Consider the following 19,003-nt stretch of genomic DNA (forward strand, 5'->3'; position numbering starts at 1 on the left):
TGATCGAGAAGTCTAAGTATTTGCACATCGCTAAATCTAATTTAATGAGACATTTAAAACAATTCCATTTCCTTTGAAAGTTCCCTCCCTCCGCCAGAAAACTGACTGACTCGTGGATGCTTCTGACCTGGGATTCCTCTGAGTTCTTGCCAGAGAACTCCTGTGCCAGCAGCCACTTTCCTTTTTCCTATTAGGATTTGGAATTGAGTCGACCAACGATCGACTGAAAGATGTATTGATTCCACAGACCCAGACGGGGGGTGACGGTGGGGGTGGGACATGGGAAGACCGAGACACGGCCTCTTTCACATTTAGGAGAATTCTCCTTCCAGTAATTTACGATTATGCGGAATAGAAGCTCGCTGCCATGTTTGTGCTTGGCAAGGGCCCTCTTCAATATTTCTAAAATGCCTACTTCTCTTTCGACCCTTCCACCACCCCGGACCCGGAAGATAATTGAAAATTGAACTGTGCTCCAGCATTCACTTAGAAAGCAACGTGTCCTTGGATGTCAGAGAGAGAATCTTTCCTGGCTAGGTGCTGATGTGAGCCAAGTCATTCCGACGTTAGACTCTTCCTATCATAATGAGCTCCCAGACCTAAGTGCAACAAATTGACCTTTGAACGTGGCACAACTCATTACCTACAGCACTCATTGCTAATCGCAATGGAGACGGTGCGTCTCCTCGCCTCTGACCTTTCTTAGATTTTAGAGTTTCAGCGTTTCAGTGCAAACATAAACCCTTTGGCAGTTTGAATTGATGTGCCCTCACCGAGATTCAATTTCCCACCCCTCCATAAAGCAAGCGTTTTTATAGCATGCTTTGCAAATGGGCTAGGTCATCAGAAACAGCCCACGAAGGGGTGAGTTGGAGATTATAGTGCATTTTCTGGCTACAGAAAGTTCTTTAAATGTTCCTCCAGATAGTGGCACTCAGTAAGTGTTCATAGGATTTTCAGAAGAAAATAGAGAACTGTTCAGCATCGAACTTTTGCTGGGCTCATCCGGGAATCAGCTGCTACCATGATGCCAGCTCTGCAGCATTTCGACATTTTAGTCAGTTACTTTTAGGTTTCTCTTTGCTTTTCGACTGTTGCCCTGTTTGCAGTACCCCTGCACCTGCTCGGCTGGCTGTAAGGTCTGGCCAGAAAACCGTGTCTGCACCTCCGTTTGCTCACCAAGGGGTGGGAGAAGAGGCGATCCTGTTTCTGGTCCCTGCCATTTGTGGCTTGGCCATTGACAGGTGGTTCAGCTGTGGTGAACTGTTTCACATCTCTTGGCCCCATTCCTCATTGTGGGACAATGTTGTCTCTGGGCTGTTGCTATTTTGACGCTTTAGGATCCTGGGGTTGTCCCTTTCCGGGACACTAGAGGAGGTTTGACGTCTTTGGATTTTATGTTCTGCACACATCGAAGGAACAGTGCCTGTGAGACCGAAGGAGAAAAACGATGCTATTTCCCGGTGGAGGCAGTGGAGGGGAAAGAAAGCACAACGGGCAGAATCGGGATAGGATTGTCAGAGCCTGTGATAACAAATATAACTATTTCAACAAAATGGGAAAGTTTGTTCTTTCATTGGACAGACTGCATGTCCGCATTGCTGCTTGCAGAACACGAACAGAGGCTCATTTTTTTGGACTTTCCGTGGTATGCATTTGGGTGTGTGTAAGGCTGCCTGACCAGCGGCTGGCCTCTCGGTGTGGACAGGTGTAGACGACAGTAGTCCACTCATCACAGGAACACAAAAGAAGCGGGCGGCCTCCTACAGCTGAACCGTGCATACCTGCACACATAAAAAGGTTGCTGTCAGCCCTCCTGCTATCCCTGAAATCAAATTGTTCCTGCGATTTCTTTCTTTCTTTCTTTCTTTTTTTTTTTTTTTTTTTGGTTCCTGCGATTTTGCTTCCAGAAAATATTCTAATTATCCTTAGAAACTTTGTAACCATTTCACCTGAGGGTTTGGGTAATGCTCTGATGCCATGCACTACTGATATCGTGTGTGGGGTCACCGACAAGTGCCCCTCTAGATCCTGGCAAAGGAACATTGAGTTATAGCCACTCTTGGAAAAATGTCTTGCTTTGCATTTTCTATAAACCCAGCCCAGAGAGACTCTAAATTATGGCAATGAGTGGAGGATTTGAACTATAACTTTGAAATTTCGAGCCAGATTAGTTGGTGGAAAGTGAGAATCGTGTCTTAAAAGACTCAGGGAGCTACCTGCGGATAAAATGAGCAGTCTTATTCTGTTCACACGTCTCAAAGTTGAAAAAACTGTAACATCTTGCCAATTACATATCGGAGATGGAAGTAGACTGTTAGGTCACTCTGGCCATTCACAGCTGGCAAAATATATCTCTGGTGTGTATTTCCTCGGTTCAGCTTAAAATGACTTTAGTGAAAGGTCGGATGCCTCAGCTCTGGGGAGCACTTCTATTCTCTAACAGACCGATGTTAGACATTTTCCCCGAACATCCTGCCTAAATTGGTTTTCCATATCAGTTTCTTGATATCTGCCTCTATTAATGTTCCCTTGAGCAACTGCAACCCCAAACGGATATTTTATCACTGCTTATATTTTTGATCTAGACGGAAATGCTTCCATTACCTCTGTTGATCATCAGAATGCTTCAAGGGATGCTATTTCAATGCTGATCCTTTGAAAAATGATTTTTTTTTTTTGAAAAAAGGCTATTTAGAAACTGAGTAAGATTAGATCATGTTGCCTGACACTGGAAATTTCTCTGTTTTTGGAATTCTTGAAATAAAAATACTCTGCTTTATTTTTGGTCTGTAAGGACTTCTGTGTGTGTGTGTGGGGGGGGGTGGTTTGATGGCTCCCCTGTCAAAGCGGGACATAAAAATTCTTGCTTAAGCAGTGACAATGTCTCATCAGACCAAGCACGGTTCACATCTGAATTTTTCTCAGGGGCTGGCTCTCCGAAACCAGTAGGAGATATGGGGAGACTCCGAACTTCACCACGACCTGGGAAAGTGCTTCTTATTCCATTTCTTCCTCAGATGAGTTGTTGGAACATTATCATGAAATAATTCTTTAAAGCAAAACCCAAACTCCGCTGTTGGCTAGTCCTTCTGGGTCTGGATACCAGATGTGGCTCACCTGCTGAGCCCAGATACCACCTAACCTCATTCTGTCCTGGGCATTTGACTTTATTCTCTTCTTACAACTATGTGAATCCATCTTTCTGGCAAGCAGAATAACAAATCCAAAGCTTAAAATGACGGCCCTCTAAGAAGCTCTTTCCAACAGATCAGCTTGGCCATGAGCTCGTAAGACGGTGGCGTTTGAAAAAGCAAACAGAAGCGGTGCGTCGAGCATACGCAAAGGAACAGGGAAGCAGAGGCTAGTGGGGTCAGGACACCAGCCTGCGTCTAATTTAAACCCACAACTGACTGTTCCTGCAACCAATTTATGTCTACACCTTTGTGATAGAGGCTCACACCTCTGTGCAAAGCCATCCCTGTCCTTAGGATATTATGACATGACATGCATGGTCACGTTCAGGACATTTGAAGGATATTTAAAATATGGAAGTCGGCAACATGAGTAGTCTTGTCTTTCTTGCTGTGAGTGAGAGGAGCAGGGAGTGAGAGGAGACACATGGTGCATGACTGGACAGAGCGTCCGGGCTGGCGGCAGCCTCAACGCTGAGATCTAAGCAGCAGCCGTGTTCATCAGCCTGACCACAGCTGCACCTGCCATGCAGCTGCCTCTGGCTTCGCTTCACAGACACCCCCGTTTCAGGTGTCACCCAGAGCATTGCCCCCCCAGAGTCAAATTCTGTATCCGCAATGGACACATCTGCCAATGGCCCTGCACATCTAAGGAAGCTTGTATTTCCTGAAAATCTGCACAGGAACATGCCTGTCCACTGGGATTAGAGGCACAGGGCCGAGAGCCAGGGTGGGAATGTGTCCGCTGAGATAGCGCAGCCCTGCCGCTTAGCTGCTGTGGGGATCCAGGAAGAACACAGAAACATATGCCAGGGCTGAAGCCGGCCATCGGCACGTGGCTGGAGGAAGGCCTCACTCACCAGGCATTGCCGCAGAGCACAGGGGAGAAGAGGTCTCCAGGCCAATGTCTGAACACAGTGTTGGTCCCTTTCTGGGGCGCATGTAATGCTTTTTCTATCCACGCTGCTGCCTCGCCACAGCCCGGGGCTCCTCTGCTCTGTAGACTTAGGAGCCTTTCCCTTCCTGCCTCACCAAGTCTGGAAAGCAGACTTTCTGGAAAGCTCCTCCTTTCCCTCTAAAGGCACGTTCTCTGGAATGATAGGCACGGGGAGCAAAGACCTTCAGGTTTCTACATTAATGAGGTGAGCTAGTGCTCCTTGGAGGCTGCTTGAAGATGGCCTGTCATTATGACTGCATTTTCTTTCATTTTAACACCAGAGAACTTTATAAAATTCTCCATGGTGCTGAAATGTTCAGAGTTTAAACCTTTGAAACTTTGAGTGTTAGCAGGTAGGGGCAAATGAGCCCGAGAAGATTTCACCCGTCTGAAACGGTAAAACCAGGTCATATAAGAGAAAGGGAAAACCGTTAATATTCCAAAGCTCTGAAAGAAGAAAAAAGTGGTCTTGGAGCAGATTGGAGGGAGGATGCTACATCCTGATTAAGGGAAACTCACATTTGTTTCCTGTATCTTCGAGTATTCCAAGTTACATACTTTCAAAAGTATGAGAGGGGAAGGCTATGGAGTCAGAAGCCATGGTAGGAAAGCCTGAAAGTAATGTTTGGTAAAGAAATATTCCAATATTTCCAATATTTCTTTAAAAACTCTGAGGTTTTAAAAGTACTAAGTGCTGTAAAGAAATGGCCAGCCATATCAGAAATTGGACAAATGCACATAGCAGAAGAAAAAAAAAACATATAGTTAAAAGGGAAGAAAATATAGCCAATGTACAGTGATATATATTTGAATTTGTTATTAGCCTGAAATAAATTCAAATGAATTATATGCTCATTATAATATATGTGTAAGTAGATGAGGTTCATCTACAAGAAGCTGAGATCCTAAAATAACAACAGCCTAAACAAGTTATCTCTTCCTCATAGAAAAGGTAGGTAGTTGAGGGCAGTCAGGATAGTTACAAGGAGCATTAAGCCCCTGTATTGCTCTTTGCATGGGACTTTTTTTTTTAAAGTTATAGTTTTTTATTTTTAAGATTTTATTTATTTATTTGACAGAAATCAAAGTAGGCAGAGAGGCAGGCAGAGAGAGAGAGTGGAAGGGAAGCAGGCTCCCCGCTGAGCAGAGAGCCCAATGTGGGGTTCGATCCCAGGACCCTCAGATCATGACCTGAGCCGAAGGCAGAGGCTTTAACCCACTGAGCCACCCAGGGGCCCCAGCATGAGACTTTTAATTTATGGCCCAAAATGGCTGCTTAAGCACTAGCCATTGCATCTGCATTCTGCCCAGCAGAAAGCTGGTAGGAATAAGAAAAAAAGTACAGAGCGTCAGCTTTCTTTTAGATTTCTTTTTTCCCACCAACATCATACTGGCTAGAAACTAGTTGTGTGGCCATACCCAACAGCAAGGAGGTTGGAAACCTAGTTTTGGGTTTATAATTAAGGAAGGGGGGATAAGTGGATGCAAGGAGCAGGTTCGGCCACAGTCCATTCCTGCTTATGGAGTTTCTGGAGCACGTACGTATCTGGCTGGCTTGTGTGGAGGGCTGGTCTAAGGTGATGGATGACTCCTTTGTTCTCTGTCCTCCCAATCAACCTGAAGTCATTTTTCTTTGTCAGCATGTGGACAAAGGCAAATTGTGGCTTTTCAGGGGGGTGTGCTGTAAGGGAAGTTAGCTGCTGATTCCTGGGAAGGAATTTTCATTCTTTGCATGTGCTTAAAAGAGGGAAAGAAACATTTGGTATGTTATCCTCACCTCTCAAAGGGTTCTCCTTTACCTACTTTGATTCAAGCTATTCTCCTGTAAGTACTAAAGAATTTTCTATGAAAATAAAATGAAAGCCGGCTCTCTGATCCCTAAACACATGGGGGATGACCCCCTTTCCTTACGTAACATCACTGCCCTTCCCCTGCCCCCCTATAAACCAGGCCTGCCTGCAGCAAATGGTGGCAGAGACAACAGAACCACTCTCGCTAGATTCAGCACAAGGGGGTTATTACAGGGTATCAGCACCCTACAGAATTTCTGAAAGGCAGGGAAACCAGCCTGTACCGTGCACCTCCAGGAGCATTGCATCCAGAAACACCTGACCATGCAGGCTGTTCCAGCAGAATCCCCGCCAGTGGGGCTGCCTGGCTCATGACTGCCAGGCTCGTACTCCAGAGAGATCCAAAGCCTCTGCCTCTGTGCTTGTCAGAGACGGGGTCTTTCTGTGTTTGCTGGCCACTGCCAGTGCTCACTTCTGCCTTCTCAGAACCCACTGCACTGCACCTGCCTGGCTGGCCCTCAGTCTGGGGAGCAGAATCGTCCTTCTAAGACACCTGGGAATGGATTTCCCCCAGCAGGTCAGCATCTGTGGAGGAGCCAGCTGGTGGAAGGAGAGGGTCCTGGGTTAGCCAGTTTGCATGTCACCATCTCAGGTAGTGGTAATTGTAACTGTTCTTTATATGTGACAAGGCAGGCTAGTGCACACTTTCTCCTTGTCCCTCTAAAACAAGTCTCAACTCATGATCATCTCCATCGCAAACACAGGGAAGCATCTGAACCCCAGAAAGGCAAATCTGAATACACTCAGTCGGTTGGAACTTGAATTTGAGCTTTCCCTGGTGAAGCTTTTTCTTCATACCTCATTTGCCTATCTTTATTTTTTTTTTTTCCTAGAAAAATGTAAGCATTTTGGCTGGTGTTATGGGCTGAACTGCGTCTGCCCCTCCCAACATTCATTGGTTGAAGCCCTGATCCCCTAGCACTCCAGAATGGGACTGTATTTGGAGACAGGATCTTTAAAGAAGTGGTTAAGGTCAAATGAGGTCATTAACATAGGTCTTAATCCAGGACAACTGGTTCTTATAAGAAGAGGTCAGGACCCGGACTCGCACAAGGGTCGACCATGGGAGGACACAGGAAGAAGATGGGTCTGCAGACCCAGGAGGGGGCTTCAGAGGAGCAGACTCTGCATGCACCTTGATCTCCGACTTCCAGCCTCCAGACTGTGAGCAAATCCAGTTCTGCCTTTGAAGCCCCCTGCTGGTGGTACTTTGTTCCACAGCCCTCGCGGACCAGTACAACTAGGAGCCATTTTGCCTCTCCAAAAAAAAAAAAAAAAAAAAAAAAAAAAATAGTTTTTTCAATGATATTTCTGTCTTCTTGTTTGTTCTGTTCCTGGCCTTAATGAATTTTGGGGAGAATTTGATCTCAGCAGCACCTCTGTGCAGCCAGAGGTTACCTAAAGGGCCCAGCCCCATAGTCTTTGTCTATAAGCAAGATGCATGGATGTCGGGGGCAGAGCAGTGGCCTCATGGAGGCAGAGGCCGTAGGAGCTGGAAGTAAGCCAGTGCTTTCAGCCAGCCCAATTAGGCTTTGCATTAACAACAGCCCGTTTTGCACAGTGGAGACTGTGGGTTTCAGAATGCCTCTCTTTTAGGACACCAGAGAATTTCTCTCTCTTGGAAAAGCTGGGAGAATCAAAAAGGTGCTACCTTGGTGTGTGGAAAGTTACAAGTGGGAAATATGTGTTTATCGGGTGTGCGAACACAGGAGATGCAGGCAGCCCTCGCTCCTGCTGCTGCTAATATCTGACCTTGTTCATTAATCTCTACTGCTTAGCCAAGACCTGGAAAATTGCAATTCTCCGCACCAGCAGCCCCCATTCAATAAATCCCAAGCCAGCGGGCAGGAACGAGAAGCCGCTTGGAGCTCAGAGCTCTGGTGCCGGCTTGCTGGCATTCCACGCACAGGCCCAGCCATGGGGGGAATGCTGTAACTCATGGCCGACTGGGTTTGTCCCCAGCTTTCTTTTTTAAATTGGCATTTCATAAGATAGATACTGATGCCAGAATTTTTTGGAACTAGGCATACAAAATTATCTTTAGTATTTTTTTTGTGAGGGAGGACATGACCTCCTCTCTAACACCAGGTCCCTTGTTCCCTGGGTGCATTTGGATTCAATTTGAGGCTTAAGGGATAAGAATTCCATTCTTCTTGCTGGTCTCTTTGCTTTCCCTGTCTCAAGGGCCTGGGTTTGTGTCCTTGTGCAGAAAGCCACACTGGCTATCCTTTCCCAGTAGGGGACCTGGGTGCCAGAGAGGGCGGAGACCCAGCTGAGAAGCTCCAGGAGCTCACGTTACTGTGTATCAATTAGTTTAAGTATATCAAGGGCAACACAATGGACAGATGTGAATTCTTTCCACGTTCATATTATACCCTGAAAGACAGTAGGGCATTCTAAGAACTTTAGTATTACAATACCCCATTTGCAAGGCATACTTAAGTTAAATGACTGTTATTTCTTAATGGTGTGCTAAAATTTAGGTCCTTTTATAGTAGGCTCTGTGCTGTGCCTCCTAATCAAGGCAAACTCCTACTCAGGACAATTATATCCCAATTTACTGCTTATGCACAAATTTCTGATCTACAGGATTAGGACTTGGGAGGTAATTTGTTTCTATAAAATACCTCTTAGAACATGGAGAGTTATAAGTATGTAAATGACCGTGTGTGCGTGTGTGTGCGCGCGCGCACAAGCCCCCATGTTCATGACTTACTACCAGTACCTCTAGGCAATGACTCTACATTGTCATAAACTCAGAAACAAATATATTTAATAGTTCCTTCGGTCAAGCATGGGGGTTAATATGATGCTGAGTTTCAAACTTTTTATCAGATCCTGGGCTGTCACAGGATCCAGGAATAGCTCTTATGTTCTGGATGACTACGTGTCTGTTAATTTCTAAGGAATTTATGCTAATTATTTGAAGTCTGCTACTTAGATTGTGGATGCACGGATGGAGAATAATTTTTCAAAACGTGTTGTTTCTTGGCAGTGCAGAGGCCCTGCCGTCCCTCCCTGGGCAGCTGGGTCTTCACCTCCCTTTGGGGACAAGCCTCCTCCCCTGACCCTGTGTCTTTCCTGGAACCCTTGACTGACCTCATAACATGCAGGCGGGCATACAGCGCGTGCACGCGCGCGCGCGCGCACACGCGCACACACACACACACACACACACACACACATTGTTTTCGGAATTTATGAAATTCCATTATTTATTTGTGCATTTACCTTTCTATTTTCTGTTTCTCCCTGACAGAGAGGGTCTTTGGGCTTCTTCTTTTCTCTCTCTCAGCCCTTAGAACAGTGATGGACCGACATGAGGCCTTCTCCACCATTTGCTGCATGGTAAAATTTGGTGTAAATTCTCCTGGACTGCCTAGTAAATGAGCAGATTTTGCAAACTGTTTAATTGTATCATGTGTTTAACTTGGACCATTTAAAATTTTTCTTTCCCCCTAAGAAATATTAGCTGGTCCACACAAAAGTCTGTCATGTTGGCCTCTAGGGATCTGAAAGTAATGCTACCCTGCTGATTAAAGCCAAGATTTGGAGCAAGGCTGGGCTTCCTGATCAGCCCTTGGCCAGCACTCACCAGGTGATCTTGGGAGAGGCACACCATGGTCTCTGTGCCTTTGAGAAATGGGGACAGTGGGCATTTCCTGCAGCTCTTGAGAATGCAACAGCCAGACAAGGGAAAGAATAAAAGCTCCTTTGAACCCTTTAGGGCCCAAAGTTAGGTGAAGTGTTATTCTAGGTTGAATTTTGTCCCCCAAATTCATATGCTAAAGCCCTGCACCTAGTCCCTTAGAATGAGGCCAAGTTTGGAGATAGGGACTTTGATGAGGTGATTAAGTTAAATCTAGGCTTTTTATGGTATCTGACCGGTGTCCTTAAAGGAAGGAGAAGAGATGCCAGACCATGTGAGGACACAGCCGGAAGGTGGCTGTCGGCAAGCCAGGCAAAGTACAAGTATATACTTATATATACTTATATAAGTATCCCATGCTTGATCGAAGGAACTATTAAATATATTTGTTTCTGAGTTTATGACAATGTAGAGGTCTCTGGAAAAATGGAACCCGCTCACGTGTTAGTCGAGGACTTGAGCTTCAACTGAGAGAGAACGGATGTCTGTCATCCAAATTGTCCAGTCGGGGGCACTCTGTAATGGCAGCCGGGCAGGTGGCCACGGGTGACCAGTAAGAACCTGTTGATGGGCTCTAGCTCTGATTGGAGGACCACTCTTCTAGCGCGGGCTCTGTGTTGATCAGAATACATGCACACAAATGGTATTTTAGCACGTCAAACCATTTTCCCCTACGAGGGATTTTCGCGGCCATATGGAAGACTCGCAGTATTCACCTGGGGTTGTCTCGGGCTGGTAGTAGCTGCTTCCTTTTCTATTTATGATTCTTTATTTTACATTTGCCGTCAAATGATCTGTGGAAGAAAAACCACTTAACTCTATGAGGGAGAACCTATTTCATGCTCAGCGAAGGGTCGCTCTTATGACAATGACATCTTTAAGAATGGCTGCCTGTACATCTCTCTTAGGGCATCATAAAATCCACAACAGCAGAGCCACTTCCTGTCTCAGTTTCTGCAAGGAAAAGGCAGTATTTCAGGAAAATAGCATAAGGAATATCTACCGGACAGCACGGGGTTTCTTCCTGGGGACAGGGCAGGGCAGCACTGAATCCCAAGACTCTCGAGCCCTGAGGGGCGTCAGCGCTCACAGTGCTGGCCGGCGGCTGGGCTCTGGGCTATGGCTTGGTTGTCTGATGAAGTTTCTGCCGAGGGAGAGAAGTCTCGTTGTTTGGGACCATTGTGCAGCTGGTTCTTCAAGAGAAGACTGGTGGACACGGACTGGAACGGAGGCCAATAGAAGGGCAGGTAGATAATGTGGGGGTAGTAATGGCCCAGACGGCCTCACACCATTGAGACCAGGCCTGCCAGAGCTGGGGGAAATCTGAACGGCTTGTGGGGGCTTCCCGCCCACCTGAACTCACAGGACGTTGCAGCTGTGGTGGTGCCCCTCACAGCCCAGAGCTACGTGGTCAGGAAGTCGGGTTCCCTCTTATTCTCGGGGGAGTCGGCAATCACTAGCTTTTTACAACCAGCTAATTGGTCTGAATAACGTCTTGACCGTTCTGCTGGTCAGCTTCAGAATGTCTTCACAGAGGGACGCACAGAAATGATAAAATCCCTGTACTCCAGAGAGATGGGGTAATAGCAGCCATGTGGTAATGGGCAGGGGCACTACTGCTTGCTCAGGCTGGTGGAAAACCATCACCAGGAACCGGGTCCCTATGCCTTTTGCCTACCGGGATTCTGGACACAAATGTCAGGTGGAGAGCCCACCCTGCCCAGCTGTAAGCCCGCACGCATTTTTGTGAAGTGACAAGTAGAAGCATTTGGGGAACGGCTACAGGGTGTCTGGAGATGAGAACAGCACACGTATTCCCTCTGCTCATTTACATCTACCATGCCTTTTGCACAGGGTCTGGGCCCCCTTCAGTGCCTCCAAGCGCCGGTGACTGGGGACTGGCAGAGTTGATATTCACATGACCTGTGGGTTGTGGGCTGCACCTGTCTTTCTGTGTAGCCTCAAGCACAGCAAACACCACCTGCCGTCCAAGAGGCTGGGGAGGGTCTGACCCCTTGGCGCCATGGTCTCATTGCCTGTGATGGCTGTGTGGCTGGCCCTGCTGGGAAGCATCTCTTCCCCTCCCCTCCCCTCCCCTTCCCTTCCTTTTCCCTCTGCATCAGGCCCCAAGCATTCAAGAGTCTGAGCAGGTGAAGGCCGCAGGGACTGGGGAGCCATGTGACTGCTCTAAGTCCCTTCACACGCTTTGCAGCTCTGACCTATCCTGCTCAATACCACTGGGCTAGGAATTCAATTTATAGCATGGCCCTCATCTGCACAGAACACCAGGGCCTACGTGGAACTGACTTCTAAAAATGATTTTGCCTCTGTATTTTCCAGATAAGCAAACTGAGACCCAGAGAAGCTATGAACCTTCCTGAGAGTCCCACAGCCGTGAGACACATCCCTAAATCACTCTACTGGCTTCTGCCAGCTGCCTCACTGGGATCAGGACTACCTGAGGGTTGGGAGGGAGTCAGTCTCATCCCAGAGAAGGCTGGAGGGCACTGCCTGTCTGATGCGAGGCTGCCTTTCCCTTGTTCCCTGGCCAGGTGCTGAGGGCAGGCATGGTTTTAGGCACAGAGGGGCTTAACAGCCCATCCAGAGCTCACCCTCCGTGGGGGTTTCTCAGGAGCTGTGTGTCTGAAGGTGCCCACCCCTGGATGGCTGTGAGTCCCTTCTCCGTACCCAGGCCCTGACCATTCCCGGTGGCACCCCTCCCTCCCCGTTAAATGACGCTTCCAGTGTAGCCATGCTCTGCATCTTGTTCATCAAGCTGCCCGAGGACTGTGCCCCTCAGCCGGTGCCACGGAGGCTTTGCCGGGGCACCTCCCGGCCTCCTTCTGCTGAGTCTGGGGCTCTCTGAGCCCTGCTTTCCTAGTCTCAGGGTCACACCAAGCCATCGGTAGACCCTTGCTCAGTGGTAGTGAGCCCTGTGCCCCCAATCTAGTTGTCCCCCATTTCTCTACCACATTCTGGGGCCTCCTGCTCTGCTCTGGAAATCCTGGTGGAAGGAGTCACAGTGTCAGAACTTCCCCAGGGAATGCCTGACTCTGCCAAGTAAACAGAAAGTAATAATTCCTGAAATATTAGTGCTTTCTTTTCAAACATTGTGATATTTTTCCAGCAGAGGGAGGAATGCATAAATCACTTTCAGCTGGAGATATTAGTTTCAGAGATGATTGTGACAGTTATTTTTATGACCCATGCTCACAATCTCATATATTTCTTAGATGTACGTAATTTTCCATACCTTCTCATTTGTCAAAAAATAATATTGTTGTTTTTGTCATGGTTATTAAGGGGACTCAGGTTGTTCAAAGCCTGCAGGTTGCAGCATTGTTTTAAATCTAAAAGGGAGGTTTTCTGGGTCCCCTTGAATGACAGCTGGTCTCCCCCATTGCAATCGGATGCAAGGGTCCCTCAGGGAGGAAGAGTAATTGGGGCTCTGAACTGTCATATGATGACTCCTAGTGCTGAAGGTGCTACTTACCTGCCGACATGGTTGGTGTCGAGGGTCCATCACTGGGAGGGCCCCATCCCAGGCTCATGCAGTAATGCTAAAGAAACGTGTTTAAGGTACTGACATGAGCTTCAGGGAACTCCTACCCTGCCCAGTGGCCCTATCCCTTACAGGTTCCCTGAAGTGCTGTTAAACTGTGAATGCATGGAGGCAGGGGCAGACAAACCCACTGTGTCCTCTGCATCATCTGGGCTCTCATGGGTTAGAAAAACATAGCCCCCCAAATAGTCCCTGAACATTGGGACATTCTAAGTGCACTACTCTTACGGGCACTGGTAGCCAATCCAATGTAGAGGAAAATGGGTCTATTGGTTTAGGTCACAGATGTATCCATCTGGCAGGGCTTGCGAAGCCACTGTCCTCTCCTCCCGGAGGAAGGTGTGGTTGGAGAGATCTAGCAGATCAGCTTTGTCTCTGGAAAGACGGACAGGAGTCTGCTTAGGGTCTGCAAAGGGGATGTCACATAGCTAGTTGCACCTGAAATAAGGTGCAACTCATGTAATGTGTACCCTTATCTTATCCTTCTCCTTATATCCTTATCATCATTTGTCTGCGTCTATCTTCTGTTTATCTTTCTCTCTATCTACCTGTCTTCTTTCTATCATCTATCCATCTATCTATCATCTATTATCTGTCACCTACCTCTTCTCTGTTATCTGTCTATTGATCTTCTATTATCTACCTGTTATCTGCCTATAGTCTATCTATCTATTGTCTATCTACTGTCTATATATTATCTATCAATCTATCTATTATCTGTCATCTACGCCTTCTCTATTATCTATTGATCATCTATTATCTATTATCTACCTGTTATCTGTCTATTGTCTGTCTGTCTATCTATCTATTTTCGATCTACTATCTATATATTATCTATCCATCATCTATCTATCTAATCTATCTATCTATCATCTATCTCTCTATTACCTATCTTTCATCGATCTTCTATCTAGGAGAGAAAGAACAGAGCAAGCAGGAAAGAACAAGCCTGCCTCACTTGAAACGACCCCATGTCCTCCACCCTTTTTGTGAGGGGTGCTGCCTGAACATTATTATCCAAAATCACTGAGAAAGGAAGTGAGTGAATGATGAACTCAGACTGCCTGGTGTCAGAGTCGGAGGTAGAGCCCTGTCCCTGCCTCAAGTGCCACAGACATTCCCATCTGGAGCTGGACGTGCCCAGTACACTGCTAGGCTCCAGATGCAAGTCCAGGTGGCAGTGAGGTCTTGGCCCAAGTGCTTTGGGGTCTGCCTTGAGCTAACTCTAGGGCCATGTTGGGTGCTTCATCTGTAGACAAAGTAGTTTGAGTCTCAACTCTGGCTGTATCTTGGAATCATCTGAGAGCCTTTCACGAAAACTGGGATTCCTGGTGTTCCCCCAGGGCTGCTGGTGCATGTGACTTGGTTTTGCTACCAGAAGCCCTGAGTCTGGAGAGGGATCCTGGGCCTGTATTTTTTTTTTTTTTAAAGATTTTATTTATTTATTTGAGAGAGAGAGAGAGAGAGAGAAAGCATAAGCAGGGTGGAGAGGTAGAAACAGAGGAAGAAGCAGACTCACTGCTGAGCAGGAAGCCCTGTGCAGGACTGGATCCCAGGACCCTGAGATGACCAGAGCTAAAGGCAGTCCAGACCTGTTATGTTCTTAAAAAAGATAGTTTGGCAATTGTGATGATTAACTTTCTCCGGACTGAAGGAGTTGTGACAATGCTTCCTTTTTATAACTAGAGGATTTTATTTATTTGTTTGTTTTTATGTTTGGCTAGAAGTTGATGCTGATGCCCAGTGAAAAGGGACACTCAGTCTGAGCTTTCACTTTGTTTTGGCTTCTATCTTATTTTCTATAATTATTACAGTGTGAGTTAGCTAAATCCTTCCAGTTTAGCAAGCATATTGCTAAGTCTCCCTCACTGGAACATAATGTAAGATCTGTGGAAGATCAACCAAATTGTGAAGTTCAGATGGGGTCATCCATTGGTGACAATGATAGAAACAGCAGCCTTCATTCAGTCAGCAGTTGCGTTGGCATCAGAAGTATATACAGGAACTCAGTGACTTTGACCCAAAGCTCTTGTGAATATCAGTTCCCCATTGGGTCAATATCTGTAGTTCTATTTAAATCGTCTCTATGAGGTTTTCAGGAAAAAGTCAAATCATAGCTAATATTTTTAACACCATGTGATATGTGGCCATGAGACATGGAAAATCACATACAGAAGGTATCTGAGGGGTTGGGACTGTGTTCTTGAGTTTCACAGTTTCTTGCAAGTGTAGAGTTGGGGCAGGCAGAGGACAGCCAAATCCTGGGCTCTGATGGGGGTCAGGAGAGACTCTACTCTGTAAACCAGGTCCTGTGCTGGGGATGGTGAGTGCATGCCGTGTGGTGACTGACGGCTTTCTGCCTTCCTGCTCTCAGCTCCGTGATGGCTTCATCTTTGTGTTTTCTCTTGTTACAGATGGGCAGAAGAAAGTTCAAGAAGAATTCGATATTGACATGGATGCGCCAGAGACAGAACGCGCAGCTGTGGCCATTCAGTCTCAGTTCAGAAAATTCCAGAAGAAAAAGGCTGGGTCCCAGTCTTAGTGGGAAAGCCCCTTCCTAGTATGCCAGAAGACACCGAATTCAACCATCATCTGTCAAGAAATTAAAAGAACAACACCCTAGAGAGAATCCATCTGCACATAATACACACATGCACACCTGTCCTGCAATGCATGTACAGAGACCCATGATATTTATTCCCTCATAGGAAGGTGTAGACAATTCAACTGTGGGTGGCTTAATCTCTGTTTATCTCTAGTACCATTCTAGTACCATTCCTCCTGCAGCTAACTCTTGATGTTGTAATAAAATGGAGTTACGATGCGTGATTCAAGTGTCTGCTTTGACTCTCCCTTTAGAGTAACCCAGGAAGTGACTAGCATTAGAGATGGCTGCAAAGCAGATGTCTTAAGAGGTAGGGCTGAAACACTGCTTCTGTGAGAAGCTTCCTGCTGGGAACAAGAGATCTACTCTTTGCCATACCTGTCTCACTTGAAGAGTATTAACTGTCAACTGGCAATGCATTTTCCTCTTATGATGGGAGTAGAGCTCTGTATCCTGGGTGCCAAAAAGCCAGTCTCCCAGTGGAATTATGACTCACTTAGGAGAACAAGAAAGGGGAGGGCATGTGTCCCTCAGATATGCTCAGCAGGCACATCTCACAAATCCAAGGGGACACCCCCACTGCTGAGGCCGTTCTCGAGGTGGTTCTCTAGTCCTTCCCCATCCCAACCTCCCTGAGCTCCTTACATTGTGATTTGCTACTTGCTGGAGTCTTTCGCCACAACCTGCAATTTGAGAAGCTGTCTGGCTTCTCTCCCATTAAGAGAACATCCTCCCCTGAGAACCTTGCAGGTAAATTGTTTCACACACCCCAAAGGGGCTCCACAGGCTAGGAGGAGGGATTGTCACATGGAAAGGATGCCTCACAAAGTAAAGAGCAGGGGGCTAGGTCCTTGCCTTGGGGCCCCAGGTGGAAGGAGCCCCAAACCACTGGATCTTGTTGTTTGAGCTTCGCCATGTGAGAAGATGATATGGAAGTTGCATCTTGTCTTCAGCATCCTGAGGGGGTCTGTGAGAGCACAGTGTTCTACTGAGGGGCACCTGATCTCTTTCCTTCACCAGCTCTTTAACCAGGGGTCAAGGTGGAGCATGAAGAAAGTGGAAAGAGGAGAGAGAGGGCTCTGTGTGTGTGTGTGTGTGGCTGTTCACACCTGTGCCTGGGAGTGCAGATGTAAAGTGTGGTGGAAGGGGGCCAGGGGCCGCCTGGGGTGGAGCCCATGCTGATCCTCCAGCAGGTCCCCGTTTGGGGCCACAAGGGTCTGGACCGAAAAAAATGCATCCGTGGGAAGATTAACGGTTTCAAAAACTCCATCTGAAAATGTGTCTTATGTGTTTTCTGGGGAGATCCCTCCTACCGAACCATTATCTGAGGCTGTTAGAGACAGGGGGTGGGCTCTGGGTTTCCCTGATGGTTTTCTAATTAGAGAAGTACTCAATAGTATTGCTTCGGCACCAGCAAACAGCCAGGGACTCCTGGAGCTCCTGGAAGCTATGGACCCACTGCAAACAGGACAGCAGGTCAAGGGGACACTCCAGAGCAAGCCTCCTGAGACTGCAGGGCAAATGCCATGGATGTTATATGGGCTGCTCAGTAGTCTTTATGGAGGTAAAGAGAGTAGGGAACATAATTCAGATGAGTTCCCTCTATGTCCCACCCATCTGGTGCCCTCATTGTCCCTTCATTATCTGAATATTATCACATAAAGGGAGTGGGCCCCTTCCGGAGTGTGTCTGGACCTGATGGCTGGGGTGGGTTTCGTCCTGCTATGACTCAACCTGGAAGCAAATCTGGTTTTACAGTGATTTGCTCCCCCTAGAGGGACTCTCCTTGCAAAGCTGGAGAATCTAACCAAGGTTCTTCCCCAATGTTCCAAAGGGATGGGAAACACTCTTCAGTAATAGTGGCCCATTGATACAGAAGGAGAGGGGGCCATTATGTCATGTTTGGAGAGGCCCTCAACAGCCCCAATACACCTCCCTGATCCCAATCATGGGACAAGAGCATGTCTGAACTTCGAGCCATGGGAATGAAGTTTTTGTTTCTCAGGTAGATTCATAAGAGTGTCAAACTCTAGCTAAGAGCAGAGGGAAGACTTTGAATCACCCCGCTCTGCGTGGGAGTTGGTATGTTGAGTTTCTGGACTCATGGAGGCAGAGGAAGGAGAACGGGCTTATGGTACCAGGCTTGGAGGTCCTTTCTCTTTCTTTGGGCTGCAGTGTTCAACCCCAAGGAGGGAACGTCCCCAGAGTGTGCCCAAGGAGGGATGCGTAGAGTGTCAGCAAGCTGGAGCATCATTAACTCAGTTTCATTTCACACATATTTATTGAACTCTGACCATGTGTATCTACTGGTGTTATGGCCAACCTTGTCAAGATGCTGGCTGGCTGGAGGTGAAGAGGCCCAAATAAACAAATGATAAAATGGAGAGATTTATGCTGGAGGCAGCTCATCCAGACTTGGAGAATCACTCAAGTTTCCCTGAGAAACTGCCACCCCAGCAAGGATGGGAAAGATGATGGGAGTCACTAGGTAAATAGGGTGGGTGGTTGCAGTTGATTGGTGGAGAAGGCTCTGGGCAAGGTCCAGGAGAAGGAGATGCTCAGCTTTGCCGAGGTGCCCTGTATTACCACATCTCAGCCTGGGGCATGTGGTTCTGTCACCCACACTTGGGCAGGCCAGAGGCAGGACTCAAAGTTTGAGACTTGGAACTGGGTTGGTCTTTGACTTTGAGTCGGCCGGGTGGCTGCAGAGAAGTTACCTACAGGAGCAGCAGCTTTCCTTTTCATCAAGGTCATGATCAAGGGAACTTAGGTGGATGGGAAAATATTAGGAATTTAAAATGAGACAAAGTACCTGAGTGTCTGGCTGAGTATAGATGTCCGGTACATGAAAGGCAATAATGGCAGACCCATGTGGCAGAGTCCATCATTGGATCCAGTGGCAGCAAGCTTTTTCCTGAATCAACCCAATGCAGAGTTTCCATGGGATTCAGCTTCTCTTGTTGACAGCCAGTTGGGCCAGTGGTGACACCTGACCGAGGAGGTGGGCTCAGCCAATCAGAATCCCTCTCTCATGAGTTTGGACTAATGGTCATGGTTACTGAGCTAGTTAACAGGAAAGAGATGTTGAGTTGGGGTCAAAGCTGTTATTGTGACAGATTAATCTGAAAAAAAGTTTTCACAAAAAAGCAACCCCTCCTTTTTTTTCCAGGAAGTGACAAAAGCCAATTTGGAGAGAGATGTAAGAG

General features: G+C 47.1%; 1 protein-coding gene across 1 annotated transcript in view; it reads left to right on the top strand.

Annotated features, from left to right (window-relative positions):
- Nucleotides 1–16,021, top strand: part of PCP4 (Purkinje cell protein 4) — a 54,206-nt gene extending 38,185 nt beyond the window's left edge. Inside the window, exon 3 of the mRNA XM_059388234.1 lies at nt 15,607–16,021. Coding sequence (XP_059244217.1) covers nt 15,607–15,734 — 128 coding nt within the window. The 3' untranslated portion in view covers nt 15,735–16,021. The remainder of the gene's footprint in view (nt 1–15,606) is intronic.
- Nucleotides 16,022–19,003: the final 2,982 nt, after the last annotated feature.

The sequence above is a fragment of the Mustela nigripes genome, chromosome 2 (genome assembly GCF_022355385.1).
Source record: "Mustela nigripes isolate SB6536 chromosome 2, MUSNIG.SB6536, whole genome shotgun sequence".
NCBI lineage: Eukaryota > Metazoa > Chordata > Mammalia > Carnivora > Mustelidae > Mustela > Mustela nigripes.